The 18,869-nt window shown below is 46.5% G+C and overlaps 1 protein-coding gene across 3 annotated transcripts in view; it reads left to right on the top strand.

Annotated features, from left to right (window-relative positions):
- The window catches only part of ULK3 (unc-51 like kinase 3), a 197,843-nt gene that overhangs the window by 94,497 nt on the left and 84,477 nt on the right, over positions 1-18,869 (top strand). For all 3 annotated transcript variants that reach the window (XM_069222140.1, XM_069222142.1, XM_069222141.1), the window contains one exon: positions 11,887-11,927. In XM_069222140.1, coding sequence (XP_069078241.1) covers positions 11,887-11,927 — 41 coding nt within the window. The remainder of the gene's footprint in view (positions 1-11,886; positions 11,928-18,869) is intronic.

Below are 18,869 nucleotides of genomic sequence, written 5' to 3'. Positions count from 1 at the left end.
CCATCAGCACCAAATTAGTTTTAATTAGGTATACAAGTCCATTGCCATCCAGTTGGTTCGGCCAAGAGCTCCCCTTTAAAATAAGAAGACATTAAGGATCTAAGTCCAGGGACAAGGAGAACAATACTGCACGTTTGTAGGCCAATAACATCGATAACCAACGACATATAAAGATAGATAATAACAGGGGAAAGAAGGAGGGAGGGGCAGGGCAGCAACCAGATCACACATAGCAGCCATGGTGCAAGTGAGGTCAGCATTAACCAAAACCCCACACGCGTGGCCCACCAGCTCACATCCAAGTGGCACTACTGCAGGGATTCCAGATAGGCACGCAGTGGCTCCCAGATATCCCGCAGCCGGGTGCCCCCAGGTGCCAGCTCCCAAAATGTTGTCCATTGCTCGTGACAGAATGAGGCATCATGCAGCCAATCAGATCCGCGGGCAGCCCGGCCGCGACCCCAGCACATCGCAACCCTGCGCTTCGCAAGCAGCAGCAAATTTCCCACCAATCTCCTATGAGTCGACGGCACCTCCTCAACATAGCCAAGCAGCGCAAGTTTAGGGGAGAAGGGCAGCCGCAGACCAGTCATCTCCTCAATCACATTCATTACCTCCTTCCAATAGGTATGAACATTTCCACAGGTCCACGCAAGATGCAGAAAGTCAGCGTCCGGGGTGCGGCACTGCTCACAGCTCGTGTCCGCACGCAGGCCCATCGCATAGAGGCCCCTAGGGGTGTAGTATAGGCGATGGAGAAACTTGAAATGGATAAGTCGCAGCCTGTAGTTACGGGACAAGGCCCTCATATGCGCACAGCATTTCCACCACATTCCCTCTGTGATAATCTCGCCTACATCCGCCTCCCAGCGAGCCCTAGCTGCTGACCCAGCACCGTCCTGCTGTTCCTGGCAGCAATTATATAATTTGGTAATGAGCCTAACACAGCATCTCCAGAGCTTGACACACCGGTGAAATCTCTGGAATGTCTGGAAGACCTGCAAAGCTTGCGCGCAGCATCGCGCAAACACGCAACACATACAGCTGATGCAGTGCAGTATCACGACCCTCCCCCAGCACAATTTCTGAAGAAACCAACCTCCCATCCACGAACCAGTCCCCCAGCTCTGCAAGATCAGAATCCCGAAGAAATTCCTGTAGTCTCACATCACTGAACATCCTTTCATCTGCGACATCTAGCACCGACATAGAGGGAGCGAACGGCCCGTCCACAGCAGACCGTCTCAGCACCGCGATCCACGCCTTAATAGCACACTGCACCGTGCTAACGCCGCACACCCTACGACGGGGGAGAGCCCCAAGCACTCTGGACAGGTAGTCAGGCCACAACGCATCGCTTTCGGGTGCTAGATGTGGTAAATACCGAATGGGGAGCAACCAGTAGTACGTAAAATGGGCCTGAGCGCAATAACAGTACTGCTCCAAGTCAGGAGCAGCAAGTCTGCCCATCTCAAATGGGAGCGTCAGTGTCTCCCAGGAAATCCTATGCTGCCATCCCGCCCAGACCAGTCGGATCGGGGCAGACCGAAGGCGCCGCAAAAAGCTCGAAGTGAGAATAAGGGGCAGATTCACAAACGGGTACAAGAATTTGGGCAGCACCACCATTTTCGTAATCGCGATGCGTCCTATAAGTGAAAGCGGCAATGAGCGCCTCGCCTTAACATTGTCCTCCAACCATGCAGTCGCCTTGTCATAATTCGCCATCCAAAGGGTCTCCACATCACGGCTAAGCCAAATTCCCAGATAGCGCACCGGACCCTCCGTCCATCCTGTCGGATACCGGGAGGAAAATTCCACCGTCCCCACTGAGAGGAGCATTACCACCAACTTGGACCAGTTGATCGTGATACCGGAGAAGGTGCCGAACCGCACAATCTCATCTAGAAGCACATCCAGGTTTCTCTGCGGCTCGCGTACATACAGCGCGATATCATCTGCATACAAGGATAACAAGACAGGCCGCTGCCGAAACGGTAACCCCCTCATATTGTGATGCTGCCTCAGATATGCCGCAAGAGGCTCCACTGCAACTGTAAATAGCATTTGGGAGATAGGGCACCCCTGTCGGGTCCCCCGAGCAATCTTGAAAGGGCCAGAGACATTTCCGTTATGCCGCAGTCCAGCAGTGGGCTCTGTGTGCAGCATTTGGATCAATTGCACAAAGCACGCACTCATGCCCACTCTTGCGAGCAACGCAAACATATACTCCCAGGCAAGTGAATCAAAAGCCTTGGTGGCATCCTAAAACACCGCCGCCGCAGCCTCCTCAGCATCAATCATACTTGCAATTAAGTGCGCAGATTATGAGACGTGTATCTACCAGGCAGAAACCCGGACTGGTCCGGCAGTACCAACTTTGGAAGCAACGGCTGCAATCGTGTCGCAATCATCTTAGCCAGGATTTTATTATCAATATTGATCATGGAAAGCGAACGATATGAGTCACAGCAATGTGGATCCTTACCCGGCTTTAAAATCGTAACAATCTGGGCCTTGCGCAGAGAGGCGGGAAGAGCCCCAGTCTCCATAGACTCCGCATAAACCTTCAGAAGATAAGGAGCCAGAATGTCAGCGTACCCCTTATAAAACGACGGCGTCAGAACGTCTAACCCAGGGGCCTTATCACCGGGTAAACCGCATATCGCCGCCAGAACCTCTTCGACAGAGAAGGGGGCATCAAAGTAAGACCTGTGTGCGTCATCAAACCAGAGTAAGGAGATCTCACAAAAATAATCCCAAGCCGCATTGATATCCAGCCCTAGAGGCTTAGCATAGAGATCCTCGAAGAATCTGGTGAAAACCTGCATCACTCCATCTGTCCCCACCACCCGCACACCCTCCGCACTATCAATCTCAGTGATATAATTGCTAGCCCATGACCTGTGCAACATATGCACCAGTGTGTGCCCGGCTCTCTCGCCTTCGCCATATCTTTGAGCCCTGGTGTATTTCCCAAAGAAGCAGATTTCCCGAATCGAGGTCTCCTCGTATTGCGACACAGCCTCCCGCAAAGCAGCCAACATGGCTCCTGACCAATCCGCCACCAGACCACGCTCAAGCGCCACAATCTGGTCTTCCAGGTCAGCCATTTCCCTCCGCAACATTTTTAGCACACCATGTTGTTTTGCAAGACAGACACCCCGGATCACCACCTTAAAGCCCTCCCACAATGTGCCTGCCGAGCTCACGGAGCCGCAATTCTCAGCGAAATAGTGAATAATGGCCTCTCGAACCTCCGCACGGAATGCATCATCCCATAGCGCCCCGTGAGGGAGGTGCCACAGTCCCGCACGACCAGGTCCGCCAGTTACTGCCAACACCAGCTTGACTGGCGAGTGATATGACAAGGTTCGCGCCATATGCTCCACCGACCTCGTCCAGAGCTCCACGTACCTCGAGCCGAGCCAACGGTCAATGCAGGACCAACTGTTATGAGCATAGTTGATGCACATGCCCTCCCGACCAGTCGCATGCTTAGCCCTCCATATGTCCACCAAAGCTCCCTCCATCATGACTGACGACAGGGCCCTAGCCGCAGAAACATGTTGCATCCTGGCCTGACTCTCACGGTCCATCGCAGAATCCAGAACAACATTGAAATCGCCGCCCCAGATCACTGCGCCGCTGCCCAGCGAATCAACCAAACGCCACACCTCACGGAATTCGGGCTCGTCTGTATTCGGCCCGTAAACCAAGACGAGTCTACAAGCTCTATCCCGCAGCATGCCACACATTAAGACATATCGGCCATTTGGATCAATGATGACTTTGAGTACGCCACTGTAAACCCCTACGGATCAGAATTGCCACTCCTCAAGCATAGCTCGAGAACACCACACAATGACATTCACCAATCCAGGCAGCCTTCAGCTGATGCCGCATGTCAGCCATTAAATTAGTTTCCTGCAACATACAGATATCTATTGCCTGGCGCTTAACGTAAGCTGACATGAGGCGCACCTTGCGTCCATCATTCAAGCCACGCACATTCCAAGTCAGACATTTGATCAAGTTCTCACCTCCCAGCACCATTAGCTCAATCCCACCAAAGCGTGACACAGCCTCAGCGTCCCACCCCGCCAATCAGCCATGTAGAAGGAAAGAAGGGAAAAGGTAGAAAACAGGAAATTTGAAAAAAAAAACAGAACAGAAACACACATACCCCCCACCCACGTAGACCCCCCCAACCGGGTCAAAGCATACAGCCCACCCCCCTGAACATCAGCACCCCTTTTTTTTAACATACATCAGATAAACAGGACTCATCCAAGGGGCGAGATCAAAGCTGTCCAACCCGCTACCCCAATCGGGACAGGGGGAGGGGGGCAAAGGGCCATCGAGAAACCAAACAAACAACGGGCAGCCAATAGGACGGCACCACAAAGCAGTTTCACCCAGTAGTTATCAAGAAAGGGGGACAGCCCCAGGAAGTGCCTCCCTTTCCCATTTAGTCAGTGTCACTTAAGCCTGCATTTCCAGTCCCAGGGGCGTCCGGAACCGCCGCCGCCAACCTCTTGGGCACCGTTCTGGCAAACTTAGCTACAAGCTTTGGATCCGTGAAAAAGAACAGTTTACCACCGTGGTGCACCTTCAATTTGGCCGGGTATTTGAGGGAGAATTTAGCGGCAGTCTGGCTCAGGGTGCGCTTAACTGGCAAGAACGCTTGGCGTGCAGCCTGCACAGTAGGAGTATGGTCCAGTGTTCTTGTATATCACAGGTTTCCACTCCCTGGCAGGTCTAAGAACAGTGTCTCTATCCTGGTAATTCAACAGACGGACAATGATGGCACGCAGCGGAGTACCAGGCGGGTGCCGAGGGCCCAGGGACCTATGCGGCGGCTCCACCACCAGCATCCGGGAAAGTTCTCCAGGAAAGAGCTGTGTCAGCGTAGTCTCCACAAAGTCCTCCATTCGGCCCATATCTGTGGATTCCGGGAGACCCATTATGCGGATATTATTGCGGCGCAACCAAGCTTCCAGGTCCTCATTTTTATTCCGTATAACTTCAAGCACCGGTTCCATTCTAAGCAGTTGCTCCCGATCTCCAGCACGTTAATCCTCCAGTTCGAAGGTACGCGTTTCCACATGGTCAAGCCGAGTGTCGTGATCGTCCACCCTGGCTTTAATTCGGTCTAGCTGCGCCATCAGATGATCCAGTTTGGCGTCAATGCCTGCAAGGCTACCTTTAAGATCAAGGATCTTAGCCTTGATCGAGGCCTCTGAAGCACCTTCATCAGCAGGAACTTCTCCAATTTGAGGGGCAGAGGTGCCACCCCTCTTTTTCCCACCTTCAAAGATGAGTTTGGCCTGTTATTGCTCCGTCTTGCCCATATTCGAATCACCATCAGAGCGTAAAGGAAACACCAGTTCCGTCGCACCTTATGAAAAGCAACAAGCCAGGGGGAGGCACCTCCAAGATCGCTCCATGTACTTTAAAGGCAATATAGTTCAACCACCGAGGCCTCAGGCTCCCCTCAGACCTCTGCCGGACGATTCCGAGCTCTCACCTCACCGCAGCGCACCTCCGCAGCTGCACAGAGAGATCCAGTAGTGGGCCAACTCCGCAAGGCCCCCCTCAGCCTCGGAGCCCGGGCGAACACCCACTTGGCCACCCCATACAATGCGGCCACGCGGTCTCCCGTGAAATAACAGCAGCCAGGGGAGGCAATATAGTAGTCCGGTTGTGCTGCAGTCCGTTCCCCCCGGCTCGACCAGCCAGCGAAAGTCACATCACCAATCAGGCCCAAGGGACAGCCCACACAACCTCCAGCCCGCCGAACCCCAGGCCCCCAAGGGTAGCCCCCCCAGCCACTCACCTTCTCCTTCTGCCGCACAGGAGAGTGTCCAGCCGGCACCTCGCCTCAAGGTGACCAGGCATGCCCCCGCTCCCGACAGAGCTGGCCCGCTGTCCTCACTGTGCCGATAGTCCCTCCGAAGGCTGGTGCCGGGCCCCGGCCCCAGCAGCCCAGGCAGTCCGGCAGGCAGAAACCGCGGTAGCTCCCCGCACGCCGACGATCAAAGGGGCCGCGTGCTGATGCAGCCGCCAATCTGGCCCCAAGAGGGGAGAGCACTGCGCTTCCCCCAAGCTCCAGACAGTGCAGCCACAGCAGCGCCGCGCTCCCGGAGGCCCTCCGACAATTCCAAGAGGGCCCGCAGATGCACCCAGCAATCGCAGTCTGTGCCCAGAGGGAGGCCAGACCCCGGCGGTTCGAAGCAGCCATCCGCTGCCGTACACAGGCAGTCTCAGCCCCAGACGGCTCCCACCAGCTCTCCAGTCTCCGAGGGGCCCCCGGAGCAGAAATTCGACACTTACACACCGCCCCTGCAGGATAAAGGAAGGAGAAAGGCCCAGTGCCTAGCAGAGCCTCACAATGTGGCGGCCATCTTGCTGGCAGGCCAAGACACGCCCCCATCAATTTCATAGTTTATGCCCCAAGCCAGTAGAGTTTATAAATCTTGACGGCTAATGTATCTTCTTTTGAAATGTAACTCGTTCAACCCTCAAATTTGCAAGCTGTCCTGTATGACGGCGACACATGCAGTGTGTGTCTTGCTGGAAGGCTGAAAGGGCATTGGTCAGGAATGCTGCTCAGCGGCCCACAGGTCTAAGCCGGGTCTTGGACTTTACCCTTTTGGAAGGTAGCTACATTTTGAGTAAAAGACATACTCACGAAATAACTGAGCAGACTTAAACCTTTTACAAGCGACGTTTTAATCACACTTGTAATCGCTCAATCTAATATGTAAAAGATCTTTCACAACCCTGTTCTTCTTTCCCTAGTAAGTAATTTTGTGCAAAAATCGCAAAGTTCTTAGCACCTGCTAAACAGCCAGGCCTTCTGTTAGTGGCTTGTACATCAGGTGAAGCTGATCTAGGTAGCTGTATAATGTCACCTCCCTACATCTGACACAGCTCTTGTTCAGGCATATATGATGGTTGATCCAGCAGCCTCTCCTCCTGCAGTTATCATTAATACCTTCAGTATTTTCCTGACCAGCGGAAACTCCTTCATGGAATGTATCTATCCGAGTGGGGATTGCCTTCTGCGTTAGAATTGACTGAAAATGGCCTTGACGGATAATCACTTGTCCCATGGGCAATGTTAAATTTGACTGTAAGTGCAACAAATACTGCTTTAAATGTGCCACCTCATAAACTAGATCAAGTAGATCTTTCACATATGCTCGCCACCTATATGTCAGCTGTTGACACGGAATTAGATTAAGTACTTTTATTCACATAGTTAAGAAGGTGACAGAATTACAAATTAAAACTTGAGTGTTTTATTTTTATTGAAAAAAATAGTCTCCATTCCAGACATTGTGCCTTCACTATTTGGTGATGGGAAAAAGGGGGGAAAAAGTTAGGTTTTTAGATCTTGACACAAATCAAAGCATCTCTGCTATTTATGCTGTTTTTCTTAATACTGCGGAGGACCGGAGCAGGAGCAATAAAAAAAAAATATATATATATATATAATATATATATATATATATTCCTTAATAGATTCGTGCATATTACTGAAATTCATTGACTGCCTAAAATACTCAAATACTTCATCATATTTCAAGAGGAAATAATCCCCATATTAATGCTCAGAGAAGATGTGTTCTCAGATCATACAGCCAATTTGCAGCAGTTCAGAAGACTTCTCCCTTACAGGCGCAAAAGAGAAACCATTTGTATCTGTGCTGTCTAAAAAGGAAAAACTTGAGAAAATTGCTAAGTACATTAAGGGCACGATGAATGGGGTAAACTCCTCGAGGGGGATGCAACTCATTGTTTAAAGGGTATTTTAAGATGCAGCCCTGCTGGTAAGCCAGCAGCTCAAGTAGCCACTCAGTTTCAATTGTGCATCTCTCAGTAAGAGCACCCAAGGGGTTCCAGAAGGATTCACCACATTCTTCTTCCAAATTGAATGTCAACACATCCAGGGAATTTTAAGTTAATTGCGCTTTTCAACAAAACGTCTTCAGAAGTCTTCATGTAAAGGAATGAGAAGGGTGGCTTTTTATTAAAAATGTGGCCCTTTTTATCAGACTGGTTCTCAGCAGATACAATGTACTTTGGATAACATCTCGGCTGTGTTATTTCTAATTGAAGAAGCATTACCCTAGAAACTGCCACTTTACTCTTGCTTTGAACACTTTTCCACAATGCTTCACAGGGTAGAGATGAGGTCTGCTTTTGTCTAAGTTATGTGCTTGAGGGATTCCTGCTAATCTCTTAAGAGCAGTGCAACGTATTTACAATAACCCAATGCTGCATATAAGAGTGGGTACTGGTTCTCACATGCCTAAAACATGTTAACTAATGGTCACAAGCAAGGCGGTGTTTCAGCCTTGTTATTGTTTGATCTTTTCATTGTTGAAAGCTCTAGATGGTAACATCAGATGCTACCCTAAATATGCCTTAAAAGCCAACTTCGGCCTTACAGTATGCAGTAAATATTGTGCTGTTAAATAAAACTGGACCCGTTATGCAAACGCTTCTTACAATTGTGACCACGTACTTTAAGTTCCTCAAGATGTCAATTTAAGCAAAGCCGAAGAGATTGATTGTTCTGAAGATAAGGCAAGGGACTTGCATTGAAATGGGGAAACCCAGGAGATGGTGCCTAGTTATACATCTTCAGATGTTTCTTCAGAGAAAAATTTAAAATTGTTCGCCTACTTTTGCCTTGCGTTCAGTTACATACAGTCGAACCATTATTTGCAACCACTAGTATCCACAATTTAAATCAAATTAATTCCATGTTTGGTTTACTGAGCAGAAATTTACAGAGGCAGTTTGTGTAGTTTTCTAGGCATATGCCAATGTGAAACTAATAGCATTAGAGTTTAACTCGCAAAATCAATACAAAGCTTTGGAGGCTCTTCACATGAAATGATGCTACAGTCTCTGCTCAACTAATGACGCCACTTGAAATGGTTAGAGTGGAATTAAGCACTTGTAGGAAAAAATCTTTTGAGATGCTGGTTAATCTACTTGTGCACTTCTAGAAAAATAGACAAATGTAGCTCTTGAATCATTAAATGCTCTTGAGCTATGGAAACGTGCATGTACTCCAGTTCACTTCATTTGGCACATTGAAAGGCAGGTCAAGTTGATTTCTTATAAGGAGCTCAAGGAGGTCCTAAAAAAAGAATACATGCCTGCTCGAGTATTAATTCTGACAAATCAGTTCTGACTATTCATGTTTTTTAAATATAAATAGTTCCAGTTTGGTTTGGCTTTTTTCCGACGTTGACTATATTACACAATAAAAGGTATTCAAGATACCACAAAATGCTAGTTATGTGCATATAAAATAAAATAGTTAGCTCATGTTTTTGTTGTGATGGATTTAGTGCCACTTTGCAGGATATAGTTAAAACCAATGTTTTCTCGTTTTAACATTCCTTCCTGTCACCAAGCGCTTATTTTTTATCGGGAAGGCTTGAATTTACAAGTGTCGGTTAGTTTTATTGCATTTATTGAAGCCTGGGAATGCGAATCCTGAACAGAGAAGACTTATACACTTTAAGATTTATTTTGCACAATTGTTAAACTTTTGTCAAAATGAAAAGTGAATTTTTAACTACTTCAGTTTGATTCGGAGCACTCATACTCATGAGTAGACTTTGTAGGTTAAATGATAACTGTGCGATTGAGGTTCCACTGTGACTTATTTGTTTTTAGCTTTTGAATTGAGACCAGAGTTACTGGCATCAACGTATGCTGGTTAATCTACTTGTGCACTTTTAAGGCAGTCAAAATGAGATGTATTATGTGAAACAATTTTTTCTGTTGGATTGTTATCGTTTTAATTAGCTGCACAATTTAAAAAAAACGGTTGGATTAAACTGTACCACTTGTACTCAGCCATAGAAAGAGCACACTTTTATCTGTGAAAGAGGTTGCAACTTTTAAAACCAGCGGAAACGTTGTGTTTTGCATGTGAACTATATGCACTTAAAATAAAGCTTTCTGGAGTTTATTCACAAATACACACAAGAGGGATCAGTAAACTTCTTAGAAAATAGTTTTTTTGTGCAACATGAAAGCCTTATGGTCTCTGTTTGATTTCAAAACTACTAAAAAACGATGTCTTATGTAAAGAAAACTGTTTTGATTTTGGTATGTCCATGGATAGTTTCCCCAAATCATTGTTCCTATGCAGAAAGTTCAGTTTAACTTCCTGTGGATATCAAGAGATCAAATCTGTTGTTTCTTTTTAGAAGTTTTAGAAATGCCTCAGAAGCTCTGTGAGCCTTCATAGTGCACACAGACATTTTTCATATAGAACTAGGCAATACCTTCAACTAAGAATATTTGCAGCGTATCCAGAAAGCATGGAAAATTCCACCAGTGCAGACACCTGATAACAGCAGATAGAAAAGTACATATTGTCAGGTGTGTAGCATGTACCATACAGCAGGAAAACTAAGTTGACAGATATCATTTCAGCACTTCTGGCATGCACATCTGATGGTGAGTTACAGTGTAGGATATTATTGCGAACTCTGGAAACAACTCTGACTGTTTCGGTGGTAGAGGGATGTGCCGTGCCGCATTTCCAGAAGAGTTTCTATAGAAGAAACTTGAAAAAAATGACAGCAGGTACAAGGACCTTGCAGTATACTGATATATGGTGCAAAGGTCTTATTTGGCACCCGAGGTCAACAACAAAATATGCAGAACTTTTTAAGGATGGTATGAACGTTTGTTCTCTGTAGCCAATGAATTTTCCTTTATAGATTTTTAATCCCCCTTTGGATGTAGCTTCGTAAAGCAGATTCTAAGGCTTGGGTCTGGATCCTGATGGTGGTCCCTGGCAGCTGGGCGTGGGCGCAGCCTGCTGTAGTGACATCCTGTGCAAACAGTCAGCTGCACACTGCCAAAGGTTGCATGAAGTGAACTACAAAAGTAGGAAGGGTTGACTCTATGTGAAGCCAATGTTACACATAGCACTCTAGGTTGCTTTTTACAGGGCCAAATGCATGCCACCCCAGATTTTGGGAGCATGGTTCTGTGCATGTAGCATAGCTGGAGGGCATGCAATGCACCAAATTCCTCCTTTATATGGTGGAGGAAAAAGCATAGTGGGTTGTTTCTATATTATAAAGTGAATTAAAAGTAGACCATATACATTTTCCTTCAGCTTCATTTGAAGCAACCATAAATCCACCACTTTTCATTGCCCATAAACGTACACAATACAGAAAACATCTAACATGACAGCATCTGTGACCTCACTAGTGACATCACATAATCACAGTTTACATTGTTGCACAACATAAATAGTTGCAACTTGATCACCACTGATATTTGTGATGACATAATTAAGGCAGTCTAAAGCACTATAGCTCCAAGACTATTTAGGCTAATCATTTGGGCTTATACAGTTCCTATGATTGTAGGCCAAGCAAAAGTGGAAGAGAGAGATGCAAATGGGTAGGTAGAATTTCTGCAGAGGTACTCCAACAGTGGGCATAGAACATCTGAAAGGAGGACGAGTTGGAAATGAAGACGAGAGCAAAGTCCCAGGCAGTGAGCTGGGTGAAGAGGGAATCAAGTGCTGCTGATTTGAAGTGGCAGGGGTGAAAGAAAAAAGAGTTGTCCTGGGAGGGAGGGGAAGACTAAACCATTTTTGATGAAAAGCCATCCAGAAAAGGCTAGGGGAAGTTTCATATTAATACAACAGTTATTGTTCTTGCCTTGTTCTTTTTAGAGAAATTGCATGTTGTAAGCCATTCTACTGCAGTATTTGGACACTGCTCAAGAAAGCTTGCACTGAAGGTTGTCATGTATCTGATGAAGTATGACCTATTTCTAGTGATGCCATTCATTAATGTGGGATGTTTTTTGCTCTTTTGTTTGTAGCGGAGCCAGTTGGAAGGAGACGGGAACTGCTTCATGTGGAGGTGAGTAGAGATACTAAAACTAGAGTTTTCTGTAACATTGATGGACTTGCCCTGCTTTTAGTGATGAAAGTGAAATCAGATGCTATTTACTGTTGTCATCACAATAGGCTGATATGTAAGAGCCAGAAAATGAAAGATGTCCATAAGACTTGTGTACATTTACAATAAATTATATATTTTGCAGTGTTGTGGGCTAACAAATATAGTATAATGTTATATCTATCCCCTATATCCCATATATAAATATGTTCGGTGGCATGTGTAGCTGCAGATACACATGCTATGCATTATCCTGCCAGCTAGTGTTGGGCTCTGAGTGTTACACGTTGTTTTTCTTCGAAGAAGTCTTTTCGAGTCACGGGACCAAGTGACTCCTCCCTTTCGGCTCCATTGCGCATGGGCGTCGACTCCATCTTAGATTGTTTTCTTTCCGCCATCGGGTTCGGACGTGTTCCTCTTCGCTCCGTATTTCGAATCGGGAAAGTTAGCTAAAGTATTGAAAATTCGACGGTATTGTTATCCCTCGGTACCGGGTTAATGTTAGTGTATCGGCACCAACATTAAGACCGCTTCGGCGGCCCTTCGGGCTTCCACTCTTCACCGAGGCCTGGTCGGCCCGACCACACCCATCGTCCCAGACTGATGGACCGGACCCCCTTCCGTTTCTGTCCTAAGTGCCACGCAAAGTATCCTTATACAGACCAGCACCGGGTCTGTAACCTGTGTTTGTCACCTGAACACAGAGAGGATACCTGTGAAGCTTGCTGAGCGTTCCGATCGAAAAAGACCTTGCGGGATCGACGCGCAAGAAGTCTGAAAATGGTGTTGAAACTGAAAGAACAGCTCGACGTGCAAGAGGAGGAAAGTATCTCCATCCAAGAGACGGACTCGGATGAATCCGAAAGTGAACGACCCTCGACGGTGCAACGAACAGTGAGTAAACCTGCCCCGTCCCAAAGTCAGGTTCATACAAAAACACTTAAGGCCATGGGGACGCCACCGCCAGCAGGCCATGGCTCAACCCACCGAAAGGAAAGTGACCAAATATCGGCACAGAAAAAGGCCAAATAGGTGCCGAAGACTTCCGACTCCGGTCGAGAATCTGGCACCGAACGATCTCAACACCGAGTGATCGAATCGACTAAACTCCGAAAAATCTCCTCTGACCCGTTTATTGCAGAAACTTCGGTACCGAAAAAAGCGGCCTTCGGAGCCGAAAAGAAGCTCTTATACAGAAGAGCAAGGACTTTCCAGCCAACTCAAGGAAAGACATCGATTTGAGCAAGAGTTAGGTATGGAAGAACCTGACCATACACAAAGGAGGTTACATATGCAAAACGAGACTGGCAAAATACAAACTTTACCTCCACTCAAATCAAAAAGGAAGCTTGCATTTCAGGAGACAGAAATGCAACCTAAGGCAAAAGTGGTTAGAGACAAATCTCCACCACCAATGGTCTCACCACAACCGTCCCCACCGCACTCACCACAACTGTCACCAGTGGGAACACCTATAATGCAGTCACCCACACATACTGGGATGACACAGGATGATGCTGATGCATGGGACTTATATGATGCGCCAGTATCAGATAACAGTCCAGAATGTCATCCAACAAAGCCAGGTACTATCCAGGGCAGCTACGTTCCACAACGTAGCAATGCACACAGAGCCATTGGAGGATGACTTCCTTTTTAACACTCTGGCATCCACCCACGCTTCCTATCAGAGTCTGCCGATGCTCAAGCACGCGCAACAGGTCTTCCAGGAGCCTGTAAAGGAAAGAGCTATAACGCCTACAGTTGAAAAAAGTACTAACCTCCCCCAACAGATCCTGTGTTCAAAACACAGCAACGCACACCGGACTCAGTGGTTGTAGGGGCGGCAAGGAAAAGAGCAAACTCTCAATCTTCAGGAGATGCTCCACCACCTGACAAAGAAAGTAGAAAATTAGACGCTGCAGGCAAGCGAGTGGCATCACAAGCAGCCAATCAGTGGCGAATTGTGAATTCACAAGCCCTACTTGCACGCTACGACAGGGCACACTGGGACGAGATGCAAGACCTCATACAGCACTTGCCCAAGGATCATCAAAAACGTGCCTAGCAAGTAGTGGAGGAAGGACAGGCCATTTCTAACAACCAGATAAGGTCCGCACTAGACTCGGCAGACACGGCAGCACAGACTGTCAACACAGCTGTAACATTCGCAGACATGCATGGCTGCGAAGTTCTGGATTCAAGCCAGATATTCAACAAGCGGTGTTAAATATGCTGCTTAATCAACAACATTTGTTTGGGCCGGAAGTCGATACAGCCATTGAAAAAATGAAAAAAGGCACAGACACGGCCAAAGCCATGGGCGCGCTCTATTCCCCACAAGTCAGAGGCACCTTTAGAAAACCACAATTCAGAGGAGGGTTTCGGCAACAAACATCGGAGCCTTCCACCTCTCAAACCAGACCCACCTATCAATCACAATACCAAAGGGGAGGGTTTCGTGGTTCCTATAGAGGACAATTCCCAAAAGGAAGGGGGAAATTCCAACCAAACCAAGCCAGACCAAGCAGTGACTTCAATGTCACAACACCCCAACACTTGTCACCAGTGGGGGGGAGGCTAACCACATACTTCCAAAACTGGACACATATTACCACAGACGCATGGGTCCTATCAATTATCCAACATGGTTATTGCATAGAATTCACAACATTCCCTCTAGACGTGCCACCCAAAACACACAGACTGTCCCAACAACACTTGGACCTATTACAAATAGAGGTCCAAGCACTACTAAAAAAACAAGCAATAGAGCTTGTACCCAATCATCAAAAAGGAACAGGCGTCTACTCACTATATTTCCTGATTCCAAAAAAGGACAAAACGTTAAGACCTATGTTAGATCTCAGAACACTGAATCTCTTCATCAAATCAGACCACTTCCACATGGTAACACTTCAAGACGTAGTTCCCTTATTAAAAAAGGAGGAATACATGACAACATTGGAACTCAAGGATGCGTATTTTCACATACCCATCCATCCTTCTCACAGAAAATACTTAAGGTTTGTAATGCACGGCATACACTATCAATTCAAAGTGCTACCGTTCGGAATAACAACAGCCCCCAGGGTATTCACAAAATGCCTAGCAGTAGTAGCCGCTCACATAAGGAGACAGCACATGCACGTATTCCCATATTTAGACGACTGGCTAATAAAAACCAACACTCAACAACAGTGTCTTCTTCACACGCAATACGTCATAGAAACTCTACACAAACTGGGGTTCTCTATAAATTACCAAAAATCACATCTGCAACCATCCCAAATACAACAATACTTGGGAGCAACACTCAACTCACAAAGGGCAATTGCCACTCCAAGTCCACAAAGAGTCCAATCGTTCCAAAATGTAAGATCAACCATACAACCAAACCAACACTACACGGTAAGGTTTGTAATGAAACTACTAGGCATGATGTCCTCATGCATAGCCATTGTCCCAAATGCAAGACTACACATGCGGCCCTTACAACAGTGCCTAGCAAAACAATGGACACAAGCACAGGGTCAACTTCAAGATGTAGTGTTGATAGACCGCCAAACACACTCCTCGCTTCAATAGTGGGACCCTATATATTTAAACAAAGGCCGGCCATTCCATGACCCAGTGCCTCAAGCTGTTATCACAACAGATGCTTCCATGATTCGGTGGGGAGCACACCTCAACAATCACAGCATACAGGGTCAATGGGACAGTCAACAAAAACAACTTCACATAAATCACTTGGAACTGCTAGCGTTTTTTTCTAGCATTAAAAGTGTTTCAACCACTTGTAGCCCACAAACACATTCTTGTCAAAACAGACAACATGACAACAATGTACTATCTCAACAAACAAGGGGGGACACACTCGTCAAAACTGTGTCTCTTAGCACAAAAAATTTGGCATTGGGCAATTCACAACCAAATTCGCCTAATAGCACAATACATACCAGGCATCACTTCCACCGCTGGGGAACACCAAACATAGACCTATTCGCAACAAAAGAAAACGCAAAATGCCAAAACTTCGCGTCCAGGTACCCACACCCTCAGTCCAAGGGCAATGCTCTATGGATCAGCTGGTCAGGGATATTTGCTTACGCTTTTCCCCCTCTCCCACTCATTCCTTATCTGGTCAACAAACTAAGTCACAACAAAATCAAACTAATACTCATGGCACCAACCTGGGCTCGCCAACCGTGGTACACAACACTGTTGGACTTATCAGTAGTACCCCACATCAAACTACCAAACAGACCAGATCTGTTAACACAACACAAACAACAGATCGGACACCCGAATTCAGCATCACTCAATCTAGCAATCTGGCTCCTGATGTCTTAGAATTCGGACATTGAAATCTTACACAAGAGTGTATGGAGGTCATTAAATAAGCGAGAAAACCTACAACAAGACGTTACGCAAACAAATGGAAGAGATTTGTTTGCTACTGCCACACTAATCAAATTCAACCACTATATGCCTCCACAAAAGACATTGTAAGTTATTTGTTACACTTACAAAAGTCTAATCTAGCATTCTCTTCCATTAAGATCCATCTCACTGCAATCTCTGCCTATCTGCAGATTACACATACAACATCACTTTTTAGAATCCCAGTCATTAAAGCATTTATGGAAGGACTAAAAAGAATCATAACACCAAGGACACCACCAGTACCTTCGTGGAACCTTAATATTGTATTAACACGACTCATGGGCCCACCATTCGAACCCATGCATTTTTGTCAAATTCAATATCTGACTTGGAAAGTAGCCTTTCTAATAGCTATCACATCACTTAGAAGAGTTTGTGAAATACAAACATTTACTATTCAAGACCCATTTATACAAATACGTAAACATAAGGTGGTTCTCCGTACAAATCCAAAATTCTTGCCAAAGGTCATATCACCATTCCATCTAAACCAAAGTGTGGAACTACCAGTCTTCCTTCCACAACCAGACTCAGTAGCTGAAAGGGCCTTGCATACATTAGACATAAAAAGAGCACTAATGTATTACATTGACAGAACAAAATAATTTCGTAAAACAAAACAATTGTTTGTAGCTTTCCAAAAGCCTCATGCAGGTAACCCTATATCCAAACATGGCATTGCCAGATGGATAGTTAAATGTATTCAAACTTGCTACATTAAAGCAAAAAGAGAATTATCTATTACACCAAAAGCACATTCCACTAGAAAGAAAGGCGCCACAATGGCTTTTCTTGGGAATATACCAATGACAGAAATTTGTAAGGCAGCCACCTGGTCTACGCCTCATACATTTACTAAGCATTACTGTGTAGACGTGTTAGCAACACAACAAGCCACAGTAGGACAGGCTGTATTAAGAACATTATTTCAGACAACTTCAACTCCTACAGGCTAAACCACCGCTTTTTGGGGAGATAACTGCTTAGTAGTCTATGCACATCATGTGCATCTGCAGCTACGCATGCCACCAAACGGAAAATGTCACTTAGCCAGTGTACATCTGTTCGTGGCATGAGACGCTGCAGATTCACATGCGCCCTCCCACCTCCCCGGTAGCCTGTAGCCGTTTTTAGTTGCATGAGAATTGTAAATATGTAAATAAATATTATTTTAATAGACATTAGATACATACATTACTACTCCATTGCATGGGCACCTCTAGTATACTCACAACTGCTACCTCACCCTCTGCGGGGAAAACAATCTAAGATGGAGTCGACTCCCATGCGCAATGGAGCCGAAAGGGAGGAGTCACTCGGTCCCGTGACTCGAAAAGACTTCTTTGAAGAAAACAACTTGTAACACTCCGAGCCCAACACTAGATGGCAGGATAATGCACAGCATGTGAATCTGCAGCGTCTCATGCCACGAACAGATGTACACTGGGTAAGTGACATTTTCCATATATATATATGTTTGATGGCATGTGTAGCTGCAGATACACATGCTATGCATATCGATTCCGACATCTAGTGTTGGGCTCGGAGTGTTACAAGTTGTTTTTCTTCGAAGAAGTCTTTTATAGTCACGGGATCGAGGGACTCCTCCTCTCGGTTCCATTGCGCATGGTCATCGACTCCTTTGTTAGATTGTTTTCTTTCCGCCGTCTGGTTCGGATGTGCTTCCTCTCGCTTTGAGGTTTCAATTCGGAAAACTTTAGAAAACCTTCCCTTTTGACGGTATTGTCTTGATCGCGTTCTCCATCTAGCATCGAACCAGTAGTACCGTCGGAAAAACACTTTGTTCGCCCTTCGGGGTGCGCGCGCCCAACTCTGGCCTATTCAGGCCGACCTCATGGAGAGCCTGATGGATCGGACTCCATTCCGATTCTGCCCTCGGTGTCATGCCAAGTACCCATACACAGACCAGCATTTGGTTTGCAACCTCTGCCTTTCTCCAGACCATCGGGAGGAAAACTGTGAGGCCTGTCGATCGTTTCGATCAAAAAAGACTCTTAGAGACCTAAGAGCAAGAAGGCTGGAAATGGCCTCGAAGAGCAGTGAACATCTCAAAGTCACCAAAGAGGAGCAGGCGCAAACAGCAGTCTCTATCCGAGACACAAAGTCTGAGCAGGGGTCCAAAGAAGACAGAACCATCACAGCCGGCCAGCATGTGAGTACGTCTGCCCTTGCACCCCCACACAAGAAGCATCTTAAGGCTTTTGGTACACCACTGCCGGAAGGCCATTGTTCGGCCCAAAAAAAAGACTGTCGGTGACCGACCTTCGGTTTCGACACAGAAAAGGGCCACACCTCTGACTACTTCGGAGTCGACAAAAACTATCCAGGGCTCCATTTTGGACTTCAGCAAAAAAACAGCAATTTAGAAAATGAGAAAGACAGTTTCGGAGCTGAGACCTTCCACAACATTTTCGATACCGAAAAAACATCAAACTT

This window comes from Pleurodeles waltl, chromosome 3_1, assembly GCF_031143425.1.
Source record: "Pleurodeles waltl isolate 20211129_DDA chromosome 3_1, aPleWal1.hap1.20221129, whole genome shotgun sequence".
NCBI classification, from domain to species: domain Eukaryota; kingdom Metazoa; phylum Chordata; class Amphibia; order Caudata; family Salamandridae; genus Pleurodeles; species Pleurodeles waltl.
The sequence above is the reverse complement of the archived record's forward strand: the minus strand, read 5'-3'. Positions and strand labels throughout refer to the sequence as shown.